Here is an 18189-nt window from a genome sequence, read left to right as displayed (position 1 = left end):
ACCTGTAATCCCAGCACTTTGGGAGGCTGAGGCGGGCAGATCACGAGGTCAGGAGATTGAGACCATCCTAGCCAACATGGTGAAACCCTGTCTCTACTAAAAATACAAAAAATTAGCCGGGCGTGGTGGCGGGCACCTGTAGTCCCAGCTACTCGGGAGGCTGAGGCTGAGAATCACTTGAACCTGGGAGGCAGAGGTTGCAGTGAGCCGAGATTGTGCCACTGCACTCCAGCCTGGGTGACAAAGTGAGACTCGGTCACACACACACACACACACACACACACACACAGAGTACATAAATTCCTAGAAATAGCAGTAATGATGACAGGACATATAATCTATGAACACAGCTTAAATAGTGCTTTGAGGAAGCTCCATTACATTAAATATATCAATAAAAATGAAAACAAATAGACAACTCCAAAAGCAAGATAAAGAACAACAGAAAACCAAAAGAAAACAGAAGGAACTAATAAGCAGAAAAAAACTTAAGGTGTTAGAAAAAACAGAAATGAATGAATGAGTGAATAATAATCAGGCTTTTTGAAAGTTTTCCTCCTTTTTCAATGCTCTGGAATAAATTAAGCAATACTGGAATTGTCTGATTTTTAGAATTTCCCTGTGATTCTAATGCAACTAAGATCAGTTTTAGTAAATTACATTTTCCTAGAAAACTGTTCATTTCTTCCATGTGTTCAAATTTATCTGTATAGAGTTGTACAAAATAGTCTTATGATTTGTATTAATCTTTAGAACATAACTTATGTTGTAAAGATTAATTGCCCATTTTTATTTTTTATTTGTGTTTGTGCTTTCTCCTTTTTAAGGTTAGCTATTGATTTTATTGATTTTTCAAATTATTTTTAGACTGTAACACTGACACCAAACCTTACAAAGGTAACTTCACACAAAAAAGGGAAATGTACTCACCAATCTCACTTAGGAATAACGATATAAAAAGTCTAAAATAAAATGTTAACAGAACCCAGTTACACTAAAAAGATAATATATCATGACTAGGTCCAGCCTATGCAAAGGTAGCTGAAGACCGAAAATCCATTAATTAAAAGTTTAATTCAGGGGCTGGGTGTGATTGGCTCATGCCTGTAATCCCAGCGCTCTGGGAGGCCAAGGCGGGCAGATCATTTGAGGTCAGGAGTTCGAGACCAGCCTGGCCAACGTGGTGAAACCCTGTCTCTACTAAAAATAAAAAATTAGCTGGGCATGTTGGCACACGCCTGTAATCCCAGCTACTTGGGAGGCTGAGGCAGGAGAACTGTTTGAACCCAAGAGGCAGAGGTTGCAGTGAGCCAAGATCAGCCACTGCACTCCAGCCTGAGCGACAGAGCGAGACTCTGTCTTGGGAAACAAAACAAACAAAAAAACACAGTCGAAGGAAAAATGCAATGACACTTAAAAATGAAAACAAAACAATCCCAGCAAACTTAACTTTGTTCCTAATAAGAGAATACCAAAGTTAATCTCTGTCCTTGTAAAAGGATAATGAGTACTCCAATCACCCAGGTTATGGTCTTTATTTATTTTTAGAGTCTCACTCTGTCTCCTGGGCTGGAGTGCAGTGGCACATTCTTGGCTCACTGCAGCCTCCGCCTCCCGGGTTCAAGCGACTCTCCTGCTTCGGCTTCCCAAGTTGCTGGGATTACAGGCATCTGCCACCACGCCCGGCTAATTTTTTATTTTTAGTAGAGACGGGGTTTCACCATGTTGGCCAGGCTGGTCTCGAACTCCTAGACTCAAGTGATCTGCCTGCCTCAGCCTCTCAAAGTGTTGGGATTACAGGAGCGAGCCACTGCAGCCAGCCTCCAGGTTAGGGTCTTTAAATGCCATTTCCTGCTAAAAGGAAACAAAGCTCTCTGGAGAAATGGATGAAAACCCAGGTCTGGCTCTGGAGAGATAAATGAAAACCCAGGTATGGCACTTCTTGTCACCCAGAAAACAAAGAGGCTTTTGAAGAGCACTGGCGTCCCATTCCCAGGGCCCAGGACAGTGTGAAGGGTTCCTGCCGCCCCGCACAGGACCTTCTGAACAACGTGAACAGTGACTACAATGGGTTGAAACTCACCATGTATAGAAAAACCCACAGGTTGGAGTTGCCTTTGGAGGTCTCAGGGGCCCAACTTGTCATTCTGGAAACACACAGAATACAGCACTAATCCTGCCTTTCCTGTATGAACTGCAATTCAGAATAACCAGAAAGTTGAAGTACTTCATATAGCATTTCAGATAATTGAGGAAGAAATGACGAATTAGAAAAATCACCATTTTGCAAACCCTGATGAAACAATGAAGGCAACGATCATCAGTGGATGCTAAAACATTAAACACTTTATCTATTTTTTTTTCTTTTTTGAGATGGAGTTTCCCTCCCATGGCCCAGGCTAGAGTGCAATGGCGCGATCTCGGCTCACTGCAACCTCTGCCTCCTGGGTTCAAGCGATTCTCCTGCCTCAGCTCCTGAGGAGCTGGGATTACAGGCACCTGCCACCATGCCCAGCTAACTTTTGTGTTTTTGGTAGAGATGGTGTTTCACCATGTTGGCCAGGCTGGTCTTGAACTCCTGACCTCAAGGGACCCACCGGCCTCGGCCTCCCTAAGTGCTGGGATTACAGGTGTGAGCACCCATGCCTGGCCAAAAAACTTTTTAAAAAATAAAGAAAATTTTTAAAAGGTATAGATGAAGTAAGATTGGCAAAATTACATTAAAATTATTGAAATTGGAGGAGGGGGTACATGGAGTTCATACTCTTTTTATAAAAATCGGTTTTTTATAATGAAAAATTTCAAAAACAAAATGGGTACCCATGACCTGTTTTTCGCCTCCAGGTGCCCATAGTCATTCCCGTCTTGGTGACACTCATCTCTGTGTTTTTGGTTCTGGCTCCAATCATCAGCAAGCCCGCATGGGAGTACCTCTACTGTGTGCTGTTTATATTAAGCGGCCTTTTATTTTACTTCCTGTTTGTCCACTACAAGTTTGGATGGGCTCAGAAAATCTCAAGTAAGTACCAACAGAAGGGCCACTTGGCTTCTGTGAGGTGCAGGCAGGCACGGTGTCCTCACCTGTCCTGACTCCAAGACCTCTGTCACAGTGTCTCACCCTGCTGGCAGATCTCCCTCGTCCCAGGAGGACACATGCCCACGCCCTCACTGTACACCTCTGGGTCCACCCTTGGTGGTTTTGTTCCTGTCAATTACTGTAATAAGTAGGAAGGGAAAGCACCATTTTCTTTTCTTTTTGGAGACACAGTCTTGCTCTGTTGCCCAGGCTAAAGTGCAGTGGCATGGTCATAGCTCACTGCAGTCTTGAACTCCCGGGCTCAAGCCATCCTCCCACCTGGGCCTCCCAAGTAGCTGGGACCACAGGCACACACTACACCTGGCTATTTTTTTTATTTTTTGTAGAGAAGGAGTCTTGCTAGGTGGCCCAGACTGGTCTTGAACTCCTGGACTCAAACGATCCTTCCACCTTGGCTCTCCAAAGTGCTGGGACTACTGGCGTAAGCCACCGTACCTGGCCGTTTTTCTTTTTCTTTCTTTTTTTTTTTTTTTTTGAGGCACAGTCTCACTCTGTTGCCCAGGCTGGAGTACAGTGGCGTGATCTCAGCTCACTGTGCAACCTCCACCTCCCGGTTCAAGCGATTCTCCTGCCTCAGCCTTCCGAGTAGCTGGGATTACAGGTGTGCACCACCACGCCCGGCTAATTTTTGTATTTTTAGTACAGATGAGGTTTCACCATGTTGGCCAGGCTGGTCTCAAACTCCTGACCTCAGGTGATCCACCCACCTCGGCCTCCCAAAGTGCTGGGATTACAGATGTCAGCCACTGCGCCCGGCCCATTTTCTTTGTTTTGAGATGGAGTTTTGCTCTTGTTGTCCAGGCTGGAATGCACTGGCACGATCTCGGCTCACTGCAACCTCTGCCTCCCACGTTCAAGCGATTTTCCTGCCTCAGCCTCCTGAGTAGTTGGGATTACAGGCGCCTGCCACCACGCCCGGCTAATTTTCTTGTTGTTGTTTTGTATTTGTAGTAGAGTCGGGGTTTCATCATGTTGGCCAGGCTGGTCTTGAACTCCTGACCTCAGGTGATCCACCTGCATCAGCCTCCCAAAATGTAGGGATTACAGGCATGAGCCACTGCGCCCAGCCCCATCTTCTTTTTAATTGCGAAAGACACACAACATAAACGTTTCTATCTCAGCCACTTCTCAGTGTAAAGTTCAGTAGCGTTAGGCATATTCCCACCATCATGCGTCTCATCCTGAAACACCATTCTCCTTTGTCTGATATGCACACATCATCTAAGAGGCCTAGCAGCATTGCAAAGACAAACAAAAAGTCATGGCCTTGGCCTGGGGAACTGGGCTGGGGCCCAAGCCTTTTAATGCCAAGGGCACAGGGCTCACTCTTTCAGCAGTCCTGACCCTCATCAGTTTTAGGACAGTTGTTGTTTAAAAGTTTAGCTATGTTAGTAGCCACTTTTGCTTCTGAAAAGAAAGCACTTGTGTCAAAGTACATCAAAAGAGACGGAATTACACCTTAAAAAAAGTCTATATTGGGCCAGGCACGGTGGCTCATGTCTGTAATCCCAGCACTTTGGGAGGCTGAGGGGGCAGATCACGAGGTCAGGTGATCAAGACCATCGTGGCTAACACGGTGAAACCCCGTCTCCACTAAAAATACAAAAAAAAATTAGCCGGGCGTGGTGGCGGGCGCCTGTAGTCCCAGCTACTCAGGAGGCTGAGGCAGAAGAATGGCGTGAACTCGGGAGGCGGAGCTTGCAGTAAGCCAAGATCCCCCCACTGCACTCCAGCCTGGGCAACAGAACGAGAGTCCATCTCAAAAAACACAAAAACAAAAAGTCTATATTACATTCACAATGTTTTATCCTTTACAACAGATTCAACTGCAGGAAACCCTATTTCTTTTTTTTTTTTTTTGTATTTTTAGTAGAGACGGGGTTTCACTGTGTTAGCCAGGATATTCTCGATCTCCTGACCTCGTGATCCGCCTGCCTAGGAAACCCCATTTCTAAAAGCCTTTAAGACTTCCTGGGCATCCTCTTCCAGGAGCTCCTTGAGGACAGGACTTGGGCTGTGTGCAATTTAACTCTGGCTGCGGCAGCCTGTAACAGCCAGTTAAGATTTATTAAGTGAATGTGATTAAAAGCCTGCCTGTTTCTCCTGTTCAGCTCATCTGAACTGGAAAGTGCAGTCGTCCCTCCCGACACTCCTAGGAGGTTTTTATTTCTATTCCTGCAATTCTAGGAGAAGACAGAAGCCAGGAAAGTGTGAAATCCAACCAGAAGGCAGGAAAGCTGGCCATCCCCTGAGCACAGGGTCTAGGTGACGCATCACCAAAGACTGAGAACAATGTCACCCTCACCCACAACTCCAGTGAAACTTTCGAATTTCAGTCTAACTAACTGTACTCATTTTTGACTCTTATTTCAGAGCCGATTACCATGCACCTTCAGATGCTAATGGAAGTGGTCCCACCGGAGGAAGACCCTGAGTAACAAGCTCCGCCTCTTGTAGCCAAGTCAGCTGAATTTATTTTCTTAAGCAATATTTGTGGTTATTTCTTCCTTTTTTTCTTATGAATAAAATATACTCACTCAGATGTTTAAAATATTGTTATTTTTAGATATTCTTAGTTCTCTGAGTGGGGGTTCTAGAAAGGGGAAGTGGCAAGTGTTTGCTAAAGTTGTTGTCAGGTGAGATGTCACCTAACAAACAAAAGGCAGATGCTTAGGGAAGGGCTGAATAAAAGCCTCCATTACAGTGGCAGCTATTTAACAAGGAGCACATCACACTTAAATGAAAGGTGTTCTTTAAACTCAATGTCAATAAGGTCTCTCTCTTATATAAAATGGATGACATTTTTGCTTTGATTGATTGATTGCTATAGATTTTAAAAAAACCGTAAATTACTGGCCAGGTGTGGTGGCTCACGCCTATAATCTCAGCACTTTGGGAGGCCAAGGCGGATAGATCACTTGAGTCCAGGAGTTCAAGACCAGCCTGGGCAACATGGCAAAATCATGTCTCTATAAAAAACATAAAAAAATTAGCCAGGCATGGTGTTGCACACCTGTAGCCCCAGCTACTCAAGAGGCTGAGGTGGGAGGATCACCTGAGCCTGGAGTCCAGGGTGTAGTGAGCCATCATCATGCCACTGCACTCCAGCCTGGATGACAGAGACCCCAACTCAAAAAGTAAATAAATATACAAAAATATTAAAGTACAAATGTTTCTCATCCACTCTCCCCTACCCTAAAAGTACTGGCGCCCTGTGCTGAACCTGTGATGTGCGTGGCATGTATCATCTATCTGCCAGGATGAATGGCAAGAGCTGAGCCTCCATCCAGAACCCTCCACAGCTGGTGTGCTCATCACGAGGGTCGCCTGCGTTGCCAGTCAGCATCGCTGGCTCCCTAGCAGCCTTCACGGGCGTTTTAGTCAAACCAGAAAGTGTGGTGAGTAAAGTTTTATTCTGTGTTTGTTTGGCATTCAGGGAAAGTACTGTTTAAAAAAATGTAAAAAGCAACATTTCTGTGAAAACAGTGAAATTTTATTGATGATACACTGCGGAAGACATCCATACCACAACTAAGCATGAGCGATTTTAGAAGCATAGAGACAAAGGCACTTTCACCTTGCATTTTAGATATTTGCCCAAAACTTGAAATCAGACATAACTTGAAATCATAGCAGTACAGAAAACCAATGACTAATTGTTCACATAATCAGCATCCTATATCCTACAAAATGTTAGATTCAGATATTAGAACATTTGAATGTCTGAAAAAAGAAATAGATCTAAGCCTGCAGTTGTCCTCCCTGCATTTTCATGCATGCACAGGAAACACATTGTCACTAGCTATTATCATTTGCTATGCTGTATGAAAGAGACTCGGCGCACCTGGGTGTAAACAGCAGGCAGCTGGTGTGCACGGGGAGCCACTGGACGGCGGCCTGGTCTCTGCCCCCAGAGCTCCACCAACAGGGCAGCAGCCACATGCAGAGAAACGGACACTGATATGGGTGTTAGAAGAGCTCCACAGTCAAAACCTTCGCCAGCAAAAACACCAGAACTTTCTACTTCCCAAGAGCCTGCCCAATTTAGCTACGAAAAAGGAAAATCACCATCTTCCTTCATGGGCCGATTTGATACCTGCCAGTCACCCTGCGAAGGTCATAGCAGTGACCTGGGCACACTCCCGGCAGCTGTCCTGGCTGCACAGCGTGTCCTCCCAGGGGAGGCCAGGGCTCTGAGCCCCCATCACAGAGCCACTGGGCAGAAAAACTGCCCAACCCAGAAGCACTCGGCGGGCGCTCCCTGAGACAAGGCCAGGCCACACAATGAGGGGATGTCTCATTTTACAGATGAGAAAACTGAGCCAGAGTGTGATCCAGATCTGCTCACAGGACAGCTTGATGACAAAGTTCACCTCTAGTTCAAGCAGTGGCTTCTGCTGGGACATACATAAGCCTGGGCATCGGCACTTTCTGATACAAAAAAATAATAAAGATCTTGGGGCCGTCACACAACACTCATGTTCTATCCAAATTCTTTTCCATTCCGAGGCAAAGCTGATAAACAAGACACTGAGTGCACAGGACTTTTAATTTCCCAATAGCTCACCTTTCTCGCTTTTTCAGTCAACAAAGAAACCCAAAGCACAAAAGCCAGCCTCTGGGTGTGGCCATGACTACATACACTCCTCCCCTAAGCCTGGTGACCCCCCCAGTGCTGCAGCCACAATGCGGATGGGGTGGCGAATGTCTGCAGGGCTCACGACATGCAGGCATTCAAAGATCACCTCCAGGCACCCCACAGGCCCTTGTGAATTTCCACTAAAAAGCAACCTTTGTGCCATTTGCTCAGGACTCTGCAGGTCCAAGGGATTGTTTAGAACCAGCAGCTTCACCCCGGAAAGGCCTGGGTCTTATTGAGCAATCCAGTTTCTATCCCTGGACTATCTCTTCATCAGAAGTCAACTTACTCTGAGGAGCTATCACTATCCAAGAATGCTAACACTATCAATTCACATAGATGGTTATGTTAAATCCCACCATCTCATGGTTGAAAGGGCTGGTTCAACAGTTGCTGAGTCTAAGTGTGTACATTAGAAACCTCAATTTATATGTGTAAGATCAGGTTTGTAGCAATGTATCAAAGGTCTAGGTGAAAAAAAATGAATGGACTGACTCCAGACAGTGCATTTCATCACCCAGATGCATGTCTGCTCTGCCAGGGTGAGCGGCGAGAGGTGCCAGACAGGACAGACAAGCCGGCGGAATCAGACCACACCTGCCGTTTCTCTGTGTCCACCCTCCTTTGATGGTCTTATCATCAGCCTATTTTTAAGTCAATGAAGAATTTCTCACCGTTATCAAGTCCAGCACCACAAGGTGACAGTAATCATTTATCCTTGAGGTAAAGAAAGATTTGGTTGGCCGGGTGTGGTGGCTCACACCTGTAATCCCAGCACTTTGGGAGGCTGAGGTGGGAGGATTACCTGAGGTCAGGAGTTCGAGACCAGCCTGTCCAACATGGTGAAACCCTGTCTCTACTAAAAATACAAAAATTAGTCAGGCATGGTGGCACACGCCTGTAATCCCAGCTACTCGGGAGGCTGAGGCAGGAGAATTGCTTGAGCCTGTGAGGCGGAGGTTGCAGTGAGCCAAGATTATGCCACTGCACTCCAGCCTGGCCGACAGAGCAAGACTCTGTCTCAAAAAAAAAAAAAAAAGAAAAGAAAAGAAAAAGATTTGGTTATGACTGTTTTCTTAACTGTCGGTCACATGGCAATATCCATTTTTTTCAACATCTTCCAGCCGCTCTTGAGGACGTCATTCACTCTCACTGTCGTCATCCTCTGAAGTGCTGCTACTGTCTTCAACCACCTCTGTCACTGTGTACGGCAGGTTTTTAGAATTCACTACTAAAGGAGTAAGATATTATAACAAATAAGTGTAGACTAATCAGCAAATCTTTATTTCCCCCCATTATTTGGGTCAATGCAGAAAAAAATGCCTTGGGTTCCAGCTCTATGTATCTTATATTTTCATTATTTTAGGAAAGAAATGAGCAGGTCAAATTGGTCTGCTTACAGATAATTTATTCTTCTAGGAAGAATATCTGTAGTGTGTTATTAAAAGGTGTGTTTATCACCAAGGGTTGAAAAGTACTCAAACCAGAACATTTAGCACCAAGATCAACAAAGAGAAAACTGATTTCTCAGGGCTTGACATGAACAGTCCACTTCCACCAAGGCTGAATTCTTAAGTGGGTGATGGTGTCCCTCACTGCCCTCAGAACCTACAACCCCTCGGAGAGTGGGCGCTCCATGCCTTACCCTTGGGGAAGTGGCTGTCCTCTTCACAGTCTTCCCAGTGATCAAAATCAAAAGCCACGTTGGGGTTCTGTTCAAGAGAACAGCTGACAGTGAGTGCGTGAATATGACACACGCAGGGTAAAGACCACCCACTGAGTGCATCCCAACTCACCCTCTGTCTGAGTAGGTGACACCATGCCTCCCTTCTCTCTTTGGCCAGAGTGATTACAGGTTCATCGTTTCTAATCACACATTTGCAGTCATCTTTCCTTATGTTGCCCCGCAGCTCCAGATCAGCCAGGTAAAATTTGTCTCCCACCCAAGCACTGGGTTTATAAAAAGAAATAAAGTCAGCCTTTTAAAATGCTAGAAATTATTTCTATTTTACTTTATATGACTATACATAAACCTACCTGAAAACGACTCTATCCCTTAAATACTGACACTTGTAGTCCTTTACATTCCTTATTCTTATCTTTAAGATGACGACATCTTCTTTTTGGAACCATTTTATTTGTGGGTGGAAGCTAGAAGAAGAAAGACCTGTGCGTTCATTGATCTTATTTACTGGGTAAGGGACGCTGACTCCTCCATGCTGAGTGGACGTACCTTTTCAGAGGCAGCTGTGCAGTTCTGCTAATGAAGGCACCTTCAGTATTTCCAGATAAAGTTTCTGCACAAAATCAAGGTCATATTTTCCTACAGGTTATTTATATGTAACTCCATCATGTACACACATATATATACTTTTTTGTACCTTATGCAACTTCTAGATGAGGAATCACATAAAAGTGTAAATTGAGTAACCCTAGTATCTAGCTGCAAAGAACAGTTAGAAAAAATTAAAACCATCACATAGGTAAACAAAATTTTAAAATTTTTATTTTATTTTTGAGATGGAGTTTCATTCTTGTTGCCCAGGCTGGAGTGCAATGGTATGATCTTGACTCACTGCAACCTCCGCCTTCGAGTTCAAGCGATTCTCCTGCCTCAGCCTACCAAGTAGCTGGGATTACAAGCATGCACCACCACACTCGGCTAATATTGTACTTTTAGTAGGAATGGAGTTTCACCATGTTGGTCAGGCTGGTCTCGAACTCCTGACCTCAGGTGATCTACCTGCCTCGGCCTCCCAGTGGTGGGATTACAGGCTTAAGCCACTGTGCCTGGCCTAAAATTTTATTTTAAAATAAAAACAGCCTTTGACAAGTATTAAAATTCAATGACCAGGAAGTGAAGTCACTCATTTGAAAAAGAACCTCATTGCAGTGGCTGGCCTTGGATACAAACATGCAGGCTTCTCTGGAGCTGTCTTGACCTGCCAGGATGCCCTAAGGACAGCAGCCAGCACGCACGAGGAGCCAGTGCTGGACATGACATATTCTCAAACAATGCAATGTGAACTTCTCAATCTCCAACAGGCAAGGCTTCCATCCAAACACCGGAGTAAGAATGTTCACAGCTGCTGGAATCACAGTAGCCTGAGATGGAAAACAGATCCACCCTCTGTGGTTTATTCATGGTATAGAAAACAATGGCAAAAAACAAACAGACTCCTGCTAAGAAGGCACCATCCTCGGTGTCACATGCCGCCTGCCATCGAGTGGCCTCAGGAAAAGAGTGTGCTGACCCAGTGACGTCAAGAACCTTGGAGAGCACAATCCCCAAGCCCTTCTAAGAGGAAAGCAGAGGAAACCCGGGGTGGCCTGGCCTGATCACAGAGCTGGGACTGATCCTAAAGATAGAGCCGTGAAGCTAGGGTGCGAAGGAGGCGGTCCTGCCACTGAACGCGAACAAGAACAAGACACCGCTTCTGGGAGCAAGCGGCCAGGTTCCTCCTCGGAGCCGTCAACCAAAAAGGGACTGAGGGAGTCTCAGCCGACTCGAGGTTGATTTATCCAAAGTTGAGGATGTGCCCCGGGAAACACAAATCACAAGAGCGCCATGGCCTCTGCTTTTCCAAAGGAGCTTCCTAAACATCTGTGTCTAAAAGGGAGAGCAAGCTGGAGGAAGAAAGGGCGGCGGGGGGCGGGGCAGGACAAAGACAATCACGCATCCCCTCGAGCTCAGGAAAGCTAGCTTTACACAAGATAAAGTGACATGTGACAGGAGACAAAACAGGACACGGGGCTATGACCCAGGGCTATGAAGTGACAGCTGTCTGCTTGGGAACAAAAGCAGACAGGCTTAGACCCAGGTCCAGCGTGTAACTTCCCCTTTGGCAGAGGGAGTTTAGGGTCCCGAGATCGTGTTTGCTTGCACAGAGCACAGCTACAGCTAGGAGGGCAAGAGCAGGCAGCAGCCCCTGAGCCCGGCCACATGCAACACAAACAACCCCACACCTGCGTCCTCCAGAAGCCCTGCCTGGCACAGTGGCATGCGGGTGTCACGTCTGCAGAGGAGGGCACAGGGTCCACCTGAGACCGACCAGCTGCAGCAGGGCTGGCAGATGCTGCGGAGGAATGCTGCCCTAACTGTGATGAGCCTCTGAAGCTCAGGCCTTGCCCCTCACCAGCGTGTGGCAGCACAATGGATGCATCATACTTTTCTAGCCACATGGAGACACTGACTATCCAAATACCAGAAACCCTGCGGGAAGCCGAGGCAAGAACCATGAAGAAAGTGCATGACATTTTCCTTCACCTGCCTGAACCTGAGCAGGAGCCCAGAGATGAAGTCTCTTCCAGCTGAGACAACAGCTCTTCCAGGAAGGTGGCCAAGTGCCTGGTGGCTGCAGTGGACATCTAATAGCCAGAGCTTCCCAGTAGAGCTCAGTAAACAACTGCATGTCCTCCAAGGGCTATGGTTTGGGGGACCCACCTGGCTGCCCTGACGTCCCCCTTGGGCCCCACACCAGGCTCTATGCAAAGTGCAAATGGGCCGGTAGCAGGGCCTGCGACAGTGCAGACCCTCTTCAGCCCCCTCTGCAGTCTACTGGATCCCGGTCTGCTACCGTGGAATAAACACTGCTCTGGGAAAATCCTCTTAATGACAACTGTTGTCCCAATGACCCTGTTCCTCTGACCAGCTGGCCTTGCAAACTGTCTTTCCCAGAACTCTTCAGAACCCTTTTCCAGTGGTTCCCACACAGCGAAACCAGCTGCCCCCTGCTGTGGCCGAATCCAGGGGCAAACTTTATGAAGAGAAGGTGTATGTGCGTTTTAACAGCTACATTCAGTCCCCCACGTACCACTCGGCTCCGGAAGATCCTTTCTCCTCACCTGCACCTCTCACCTCACCAGCCACAGTCACGGCCAGCAAGAGCAGCACATGGGACTGTGATGAAGAACCTGGGTTTGGACCATGGCAACAATGAAATGCGTCTAAACCCATCCTTCCAGATGACCCCCATCCTTCACAACAATCCCCTCCCACCCCCCCAAAAAAAGCTGTGTGGGGAAATGGCTGGAAGAATTTCCTTAGGAAACAACTTCCAGAACATACCCAGAGATGCATGGGAATCACACAGGCAGTGGGCAAGGCTGCCTTCGTCACAGGAGCCACCTCTGCGGCTCCTCCCCCCACACTCTCCATCCTCAATGAGGAATGAACCTGTCAGGGAGCAAACCACCCTCTGGGGCTCTCAGCACCTCAGCTGTGTTATCTGTGGGTTTCACTGTCTCGGATGCATATCAAAGGGAGCAGAGCCATGCAGGGTCCACCCTCCCAGGATCTTATCCCACCCTCCTGGGAAGCGGAATGAGGGACCACAGCAGCGGTGCAGAACATCTGCAGTGTGGAAAGCTGGAGCTCCCAGCACTGGAGTGTTGGAGACTTTGTCTAGTCATGGGATGAGTTTATCAATTTATGTTGTCTGGGCAATTTCTAAGATTTGTCAACACAAGGAGCAATGATCTAACTCCATTTCATAAAGACAGTGAATATCAAAATTAAAAGGCCACACGAAGATAAATTCCAGTGATGGCAAATGGTCTCCTCACCTCTCCTTTCCTTCTCCCTCACTGACTTCTCCTTCCACAAGGGGCTTGGGTTTTGTCCCATTTATCTTTTTTTTTTTTTTTTTTTTTTTTTTTTGAGATGGAGTCTCGCTCTGTCACCCAGGCTGGAGTGCAGTGGCACGATCTTGGCTCACTGCAAGCTCCGCCTCCAGGGTTCACACCCTTCTCCTGCCTCAGCCTCCCGAGTAGCTGGGACTACAGGTGCCCACCACCACGCCTGGCTAATTTTTTGTATTTTTAGTAGAGACAGGGTTTCACCATGTTAGCCACGATGGTCTCAATCTCCTGATCTCATGATCTGCCCGTCCTGGCCTCCCAAAGTGCTGGGATTACAGGCATGAGCCACTGCACCCAGCCCCGTTTATCTATTATTTGTTTGTTTGTTTGTTTGTTTATTTTGAGACGGAGTCTCGTTCTGTTGCCCAGGCAAGAGTGCAGTGGTGCAATCTTGGCTCACTGCAACCTCTGCCTCCTGGGTTCAAGAGATTCTATTGCCTCAGCCTCCCAAGTAGTAGGGACTACAGGCGTGCGCCACCACAGCTGGCTAATATTTTTGTGTTTTTAGTAGAGATGGGGTTCCAACATGTTGGCCAGGCTGGTCTCAAACTCCTGACCTCAAGTGATTTGCCCGCCTCAGCCCCCCAAAGTGTTGGGATTATAGGCATGAGCCACCATGCCCAACCAGTTTTGTTTTTGTTTTTGTTTTTTGTTTTTTATAGTCTCAATCTGTTGTCCAGGCTGGAGTGCAGTGGGGTGATCTTGGCTCACTGCAACCTCTGCCTCCCGGGTTCAATTGATCCTCCCACCTTAGCCTCTTGAGTAGCTGGAATTACAGGTGCCCCCCCACCACGCCCAGCTAATTATCTTTTTTCTTTATGGCACCTAACTCAGTGCCAAGTTCATACACGTCAGAAATGTCTGCTAAGTCCATGCAATTAGCCTGGCCAAGGTCAGCCAACTCTATTAACGCCAGCTCCTCCTCTTTGCTGAGGCGCTGTGCAATAAAAGTGAGCCTAGATGTAAAGTCTGGAGAGAGCCATGCAATATGCAAATACTTTCCAAGATTAAGAAAAAAATGCCTCCACCTGCAATAATACAGATTAATTTCACACACATAATGTTGACTGAAGGAAGCCACAAGAACATATACTATAAGCGGGGCACAGTGGCTCACGCCTATAATCCCAACACTCTTAGAGGCCAAGGCAGAAGGATCACTTGAGGCCAGGAGTTCAAAATCAGTCTGGGCAACACAGTGAGACTCCATCTCTATTTAAAATAAAAGAATGTATTCTATATGCTTCCAAGTCAGCAAAACTCATGGTGTCAGAAATCAGAATGGTCAGTCAGGAGGGTTCCGGACAGGAGACTGCTGGGGTCCTGGAAATGTTCAACAGCTCGATATGGGTGTGGTTCACACACACACACACACACACACACACACACACTCTGCTGAGCTGTTCACTTAACATCTGTGCACATCACTGGATGGATGTTAGACCTCAGACTACAAAAACAAAACATTGGGGGCTGACCTGTCAAAAATAAGAACAGTTAGGTGGTATCAGTTTATGTCATCTTCTCTACATTTCGTCTCAAAGTAGAAAGTCTAAACATTAGCAATTTTCCAGACATTAACGATTTGAACTTAACCATCTTTTGAATAGCAAGTACCCACCAGGCTTCTGGTTTTCTGAGCTCGTCTTGGACTCAGCCCCTCCTTCTGCACCCGTGTCCTCAGGCTGGGGGCTCTGCAGGCAAGCAGCATCTTCTGCTGGAGGAGGCGTCCTAGACGGGAGAGGCAGGGGTTAACACCTGGCTCTCTACAGGAACTGCCCAAGTGGAAGAGGAAGGCAGGCAATAAATGACTGTGAAGTGCCTGTGGCCCTGGAGTCAGACCCACATAGAGCTTATGACTCATTTAAGATGCCCCAGGCAGCCCATCAACTCTGTTCCTTCCGATGAGGATGATGGGCCAGCACACAGTGCGTGACTGACAAGGGACCAGGCAGGCCTTCACTCTTCACCAAGATGGTTTGCCTTCCATACTCACTGCTGCCCACTTCAAACAGGACCAAAGGACAGAAAGTGACAAGCCAGTTTCCTGCTTCCCCTGACCCAGTCTCTGGGGCCATCTTCCCAAAGACCACCCCTGTTACCAGTTTGGGCCCACTTCTAGAAATATTCTTTGCATAAAAAAGAAATTATTGCCTTCTATGCCTTTCTATCTAAAACACATGGACACATACACACATTTAAACATATGGGAATGTACTAAATTCAACGTGCTGCCCCATATTTTATCCTACTTAATAACTAGCTAGAATACTTATTTTAAAATTTTTAAATGGTGGTATTCTTTTGGTTCTTTGAATAGGTAACCACATTCATGTGGTTCAGTATTTTAAAATAAGTCAAATTTGGCTGTACACTGAAAAGCTCCTCTCACCCCTGCTCCCCAGCCAGCCAGCTCCCTTCCTCGTGGGTGACAATGTGACTCGGTTTTTGTACATCCTTGAAGAGACAATTCAAGCCTAAATGAGCAAACACACACACACGAGGAGGAGGGGTGTGCTGTCTTCTGACAGCCACACACACAAACCTGTGAGAAGGAGGGGACCGTGCCTGTCTTCTGATGGGCCCAGAAGAAGCCTGCAGTGTGGCACTCTCCAGATTCAGGCAGCGAGCGTCCCCAGCCACCGCCCCTCCCCAGACTCTGTGCAGTCGCCCACCCTCTTCTCCTTCGACAGATCCTCCTCTGCTAGGTAGATTCCTTCCTCCTCACACTCACTGAGCTTTGACTCTCCTCAAACAGCAGCAAACCAAGAGCCTTCCCCAGCTGCTTTCCTGAGCCCTAGGCGTAGACTTTCAGTAACCTTAAAAACTGGCACCTCCACAGCCCACCTCAGCCTCTCCTCCTCTGCCGTGGGCTGTGCCTGGAAACCACTTGTCACTGTCCACCGCGCCAGCATTCCCCAGGCACCAGGGCTCAGACCTGCAGACCCACGTTCCCTAACATCTGCCAACCACCAAGTCCTGTGGCTTCCAGATCTGCGGGTCACAGCATGAAATATTCTCGCCATTCCCTTTCTACCTGTCAGGATCCCCCGTTCTCCAGGAGCTGTCTGAAATGGGGTCTCTTCTAGCAGGCTCTCTGTGAAACCTCGCAGTGCCTCGCAGTGCTGTATGCTCTGTGTTTGTGACCACGGGTATGTTAAGCTCCCTTAACCACAAAGCTACAGTGGGAAAGGGGCTGTGGGAGCCTTTACACAGGGCTGGGGCTAAAGTCAGTGCTTCCCATAAGCCACCAAACGCATTTTGGTTAAATCTACTAAACTTTAATGACATCTTCATTTCTAAAAAAGTATCTTAAAAGTATGGGAAATTTTTTTTTTTCTTGAAAGTAGAGGGAAACTACCCTGTATCCTAATCCTATAGGTATCCATTTTTATTAAGGTAAAAAACTAAAAAACTTTAGATCATACTATGTTTATCTTTGTCATTTTTTTTTTTTTTTGAGACAAGGTCTTGCTGTCACCCAGGCTGGAATGCAGTGGCACAATCACAGCTCACTGCAGCCTAAACCTCCTGGGCTCAACCAATCTTCCCACTTCAGTGTCCCAACTAGCTAGAACTACAGGCGTGTACCACCAAACCCAGCTAATTTTTGTATTTTTAGTAGAGACAGGGTCTTGCTATGTTGCCCAGGCTGGTCTCGAACTCCTGAGCTCGAGCAATCCTCCTGCCTCAGCCTCCCAAAGTGCTGGGATTATAATCATGAGCCACCAAGCCTGGCCCACATTATTTTAAATCCTCCTTTCAGCTGAACTTAGGAATCTCTCAAGGTCACCAACAACCACTAACCCAGCAGGCCACTAAACCAGCAAGTCACGAGTCCAGCAGGCCACTAAACCAGCAAGTCACTAGCCCAGCAGCCCACCAGTCCAGCAGGTCACTAGCCCAGCTGTCCGTCTCGGTCCTCACTCGCTGGGTCTGCAGCTGCACCTGGGCTAGCTCATCACTCCTGTCCGGGACACGCATCCCTCGCCTACTCACCTCTCCAGGCTTCCCTCCACCTGCTGGCTACAACGTCCCCACCCTACTCCACGCTCCCCAGTGGAGGCACCAGGGCTCACCTCCGGACCCCTCCTCTCACACCTCTGGGGCTCCCAGGCCCTGCCACGAGGGCTATGCTCTTGCCACAGATGCAGGCTGCCTGGAGCCCCGTCAGCTCTAGCAGAACACACTGATAAACCAGCAGCTTCTCAACCTCTACAAAGCCACCTGGTCCAAGCCTCCATCCTCCTGTCCTAAGCTCCTGGCACAGTCTTGTCCCCTAGCCCTCCCTTCAGTCTGTTCTCAACACAGCAGCCACGAACCATCTTCTGTTCAAGTCACTCCTCTGCTCAAAACCCCCTCATGGCTCCTGCCTCTGTGGAGCATTCCTTGCAGTGGCCACAGGCCCCGCAAGACCTGGCCCAGCACCTCCGGGTCTCTGTGTTCTGCTCCGCTCTGGGTACCTTCATCCCTGCTCCTGGAACTCACAGCCCAGTCCTTCCCTCAGCCCATGGGGACTCCTCCCAGGCGTCCCCATGGACCGTCCCCCTCACACATGGCCCCCTGTCCCTGGCATTCTGGGAGGAAGCTCTGTGGTGTTCTTACTCACCCCTGCCCTTCCTGCTCCTCGGATGGACGATCCTGGTCTTGAGCAGGACTGGTTCCTGTCACCCTTGGCCTGGAGAAAGCAGAGCAGACTTCATTTGCAAATAATCATGTGCATCTGTGGAGCCTGTCTGGGGACAGTGGAGGACAGAGCTTGGAGTGCATGGGTAAAAACACTTTTTTTTTTTTTTTTTTTTTTTGAGACAGA

General features: G+C 47.6%; 2 protein-coding genes across 5 annotated transcripts in view; one reads left to right on the top strand and one right to left on the bottom strand.

Moving 5' to 3' along the window:
* The window catches only part of SLC7A9 (solute carrier family 7 member 9), a 40230-nt gene extending 34593 nt beyond the window's left edge, over nt 1-5637 (top strand). For all 3 annotated transcript variants that reach the window (XM_055368896.2, XM_055368895.2, XM_055368897.2), the window contains 2 exons: nt 2845-3019; nt 5471-5637. In XM_055368896.2, coding sequence (XP_055224871.1) covers nt 2845-3019; nt 5471-5535 — 240 coding nt within the window. In that variant the 3' untranslated portion in view covers nt 5536-5637. The remainder of the gene's footprint in view (nt 1-2844; nt 3020-5470) is intronic.
* A 931-nt stretch (nt 5638-6568) lies between these two features.
* The window catches only part of TDRD12 (tudor domain containing 12), a 107479-nt gene continuing 95858 nt past the window's right edge, over nt 6569-18189 (bottom strand). For both annotated transcript variants that reach the window (XM_019014390.4, XM_055368892.2), the window contains 7 exons: nt 17986-18054; nt 14998-15107; nt 9970-10033; nt 9774-9887; nt 9533-9686; nt 9382-9448; nt 6569-8967 (listed from right to left, as the gene is read on the bottom strand). In XM_019014390.4, coding sequence (XP_018869935.3) covers nt 8876-8967; nt 9382-9448; nt 9533-9686; nt 9774-9887; nt 9970-10033; nt 14998-15107; nt 17986-18054 — 670 coding nt within the window. In that variant the 3' untranslated portion in view covers nt 6569-8875. The remainder of the gene's footprint in view (nt 8968-9381; nt 9449-9532; nt 9687-9773; nt 9888-9969; nt 10034-14997; nt 15108-17985; nt 18055-18189) is intronic.

Source organism: Gorilla gorilla, chromosome 20 (assembly GCF_029281585.2).
Source record: "Gorilla gorilla gorilla isolate KB3781 chromosome 20, NHGRI_mGorGor1-v2.1_pri, whole genome shotgun sequence".
NCBI classification, from domain to species: Eukaryota; Metazoa; Chordata; class Mammalia; order Primates; family Hominidae; genus Gorilla; species Gorilla gorilla.
The sequence above is the reverse complement of the archived record's forward strand: the minus strand, read 5'-3'. Positions and strand labels throughout refer to the sequence as shown.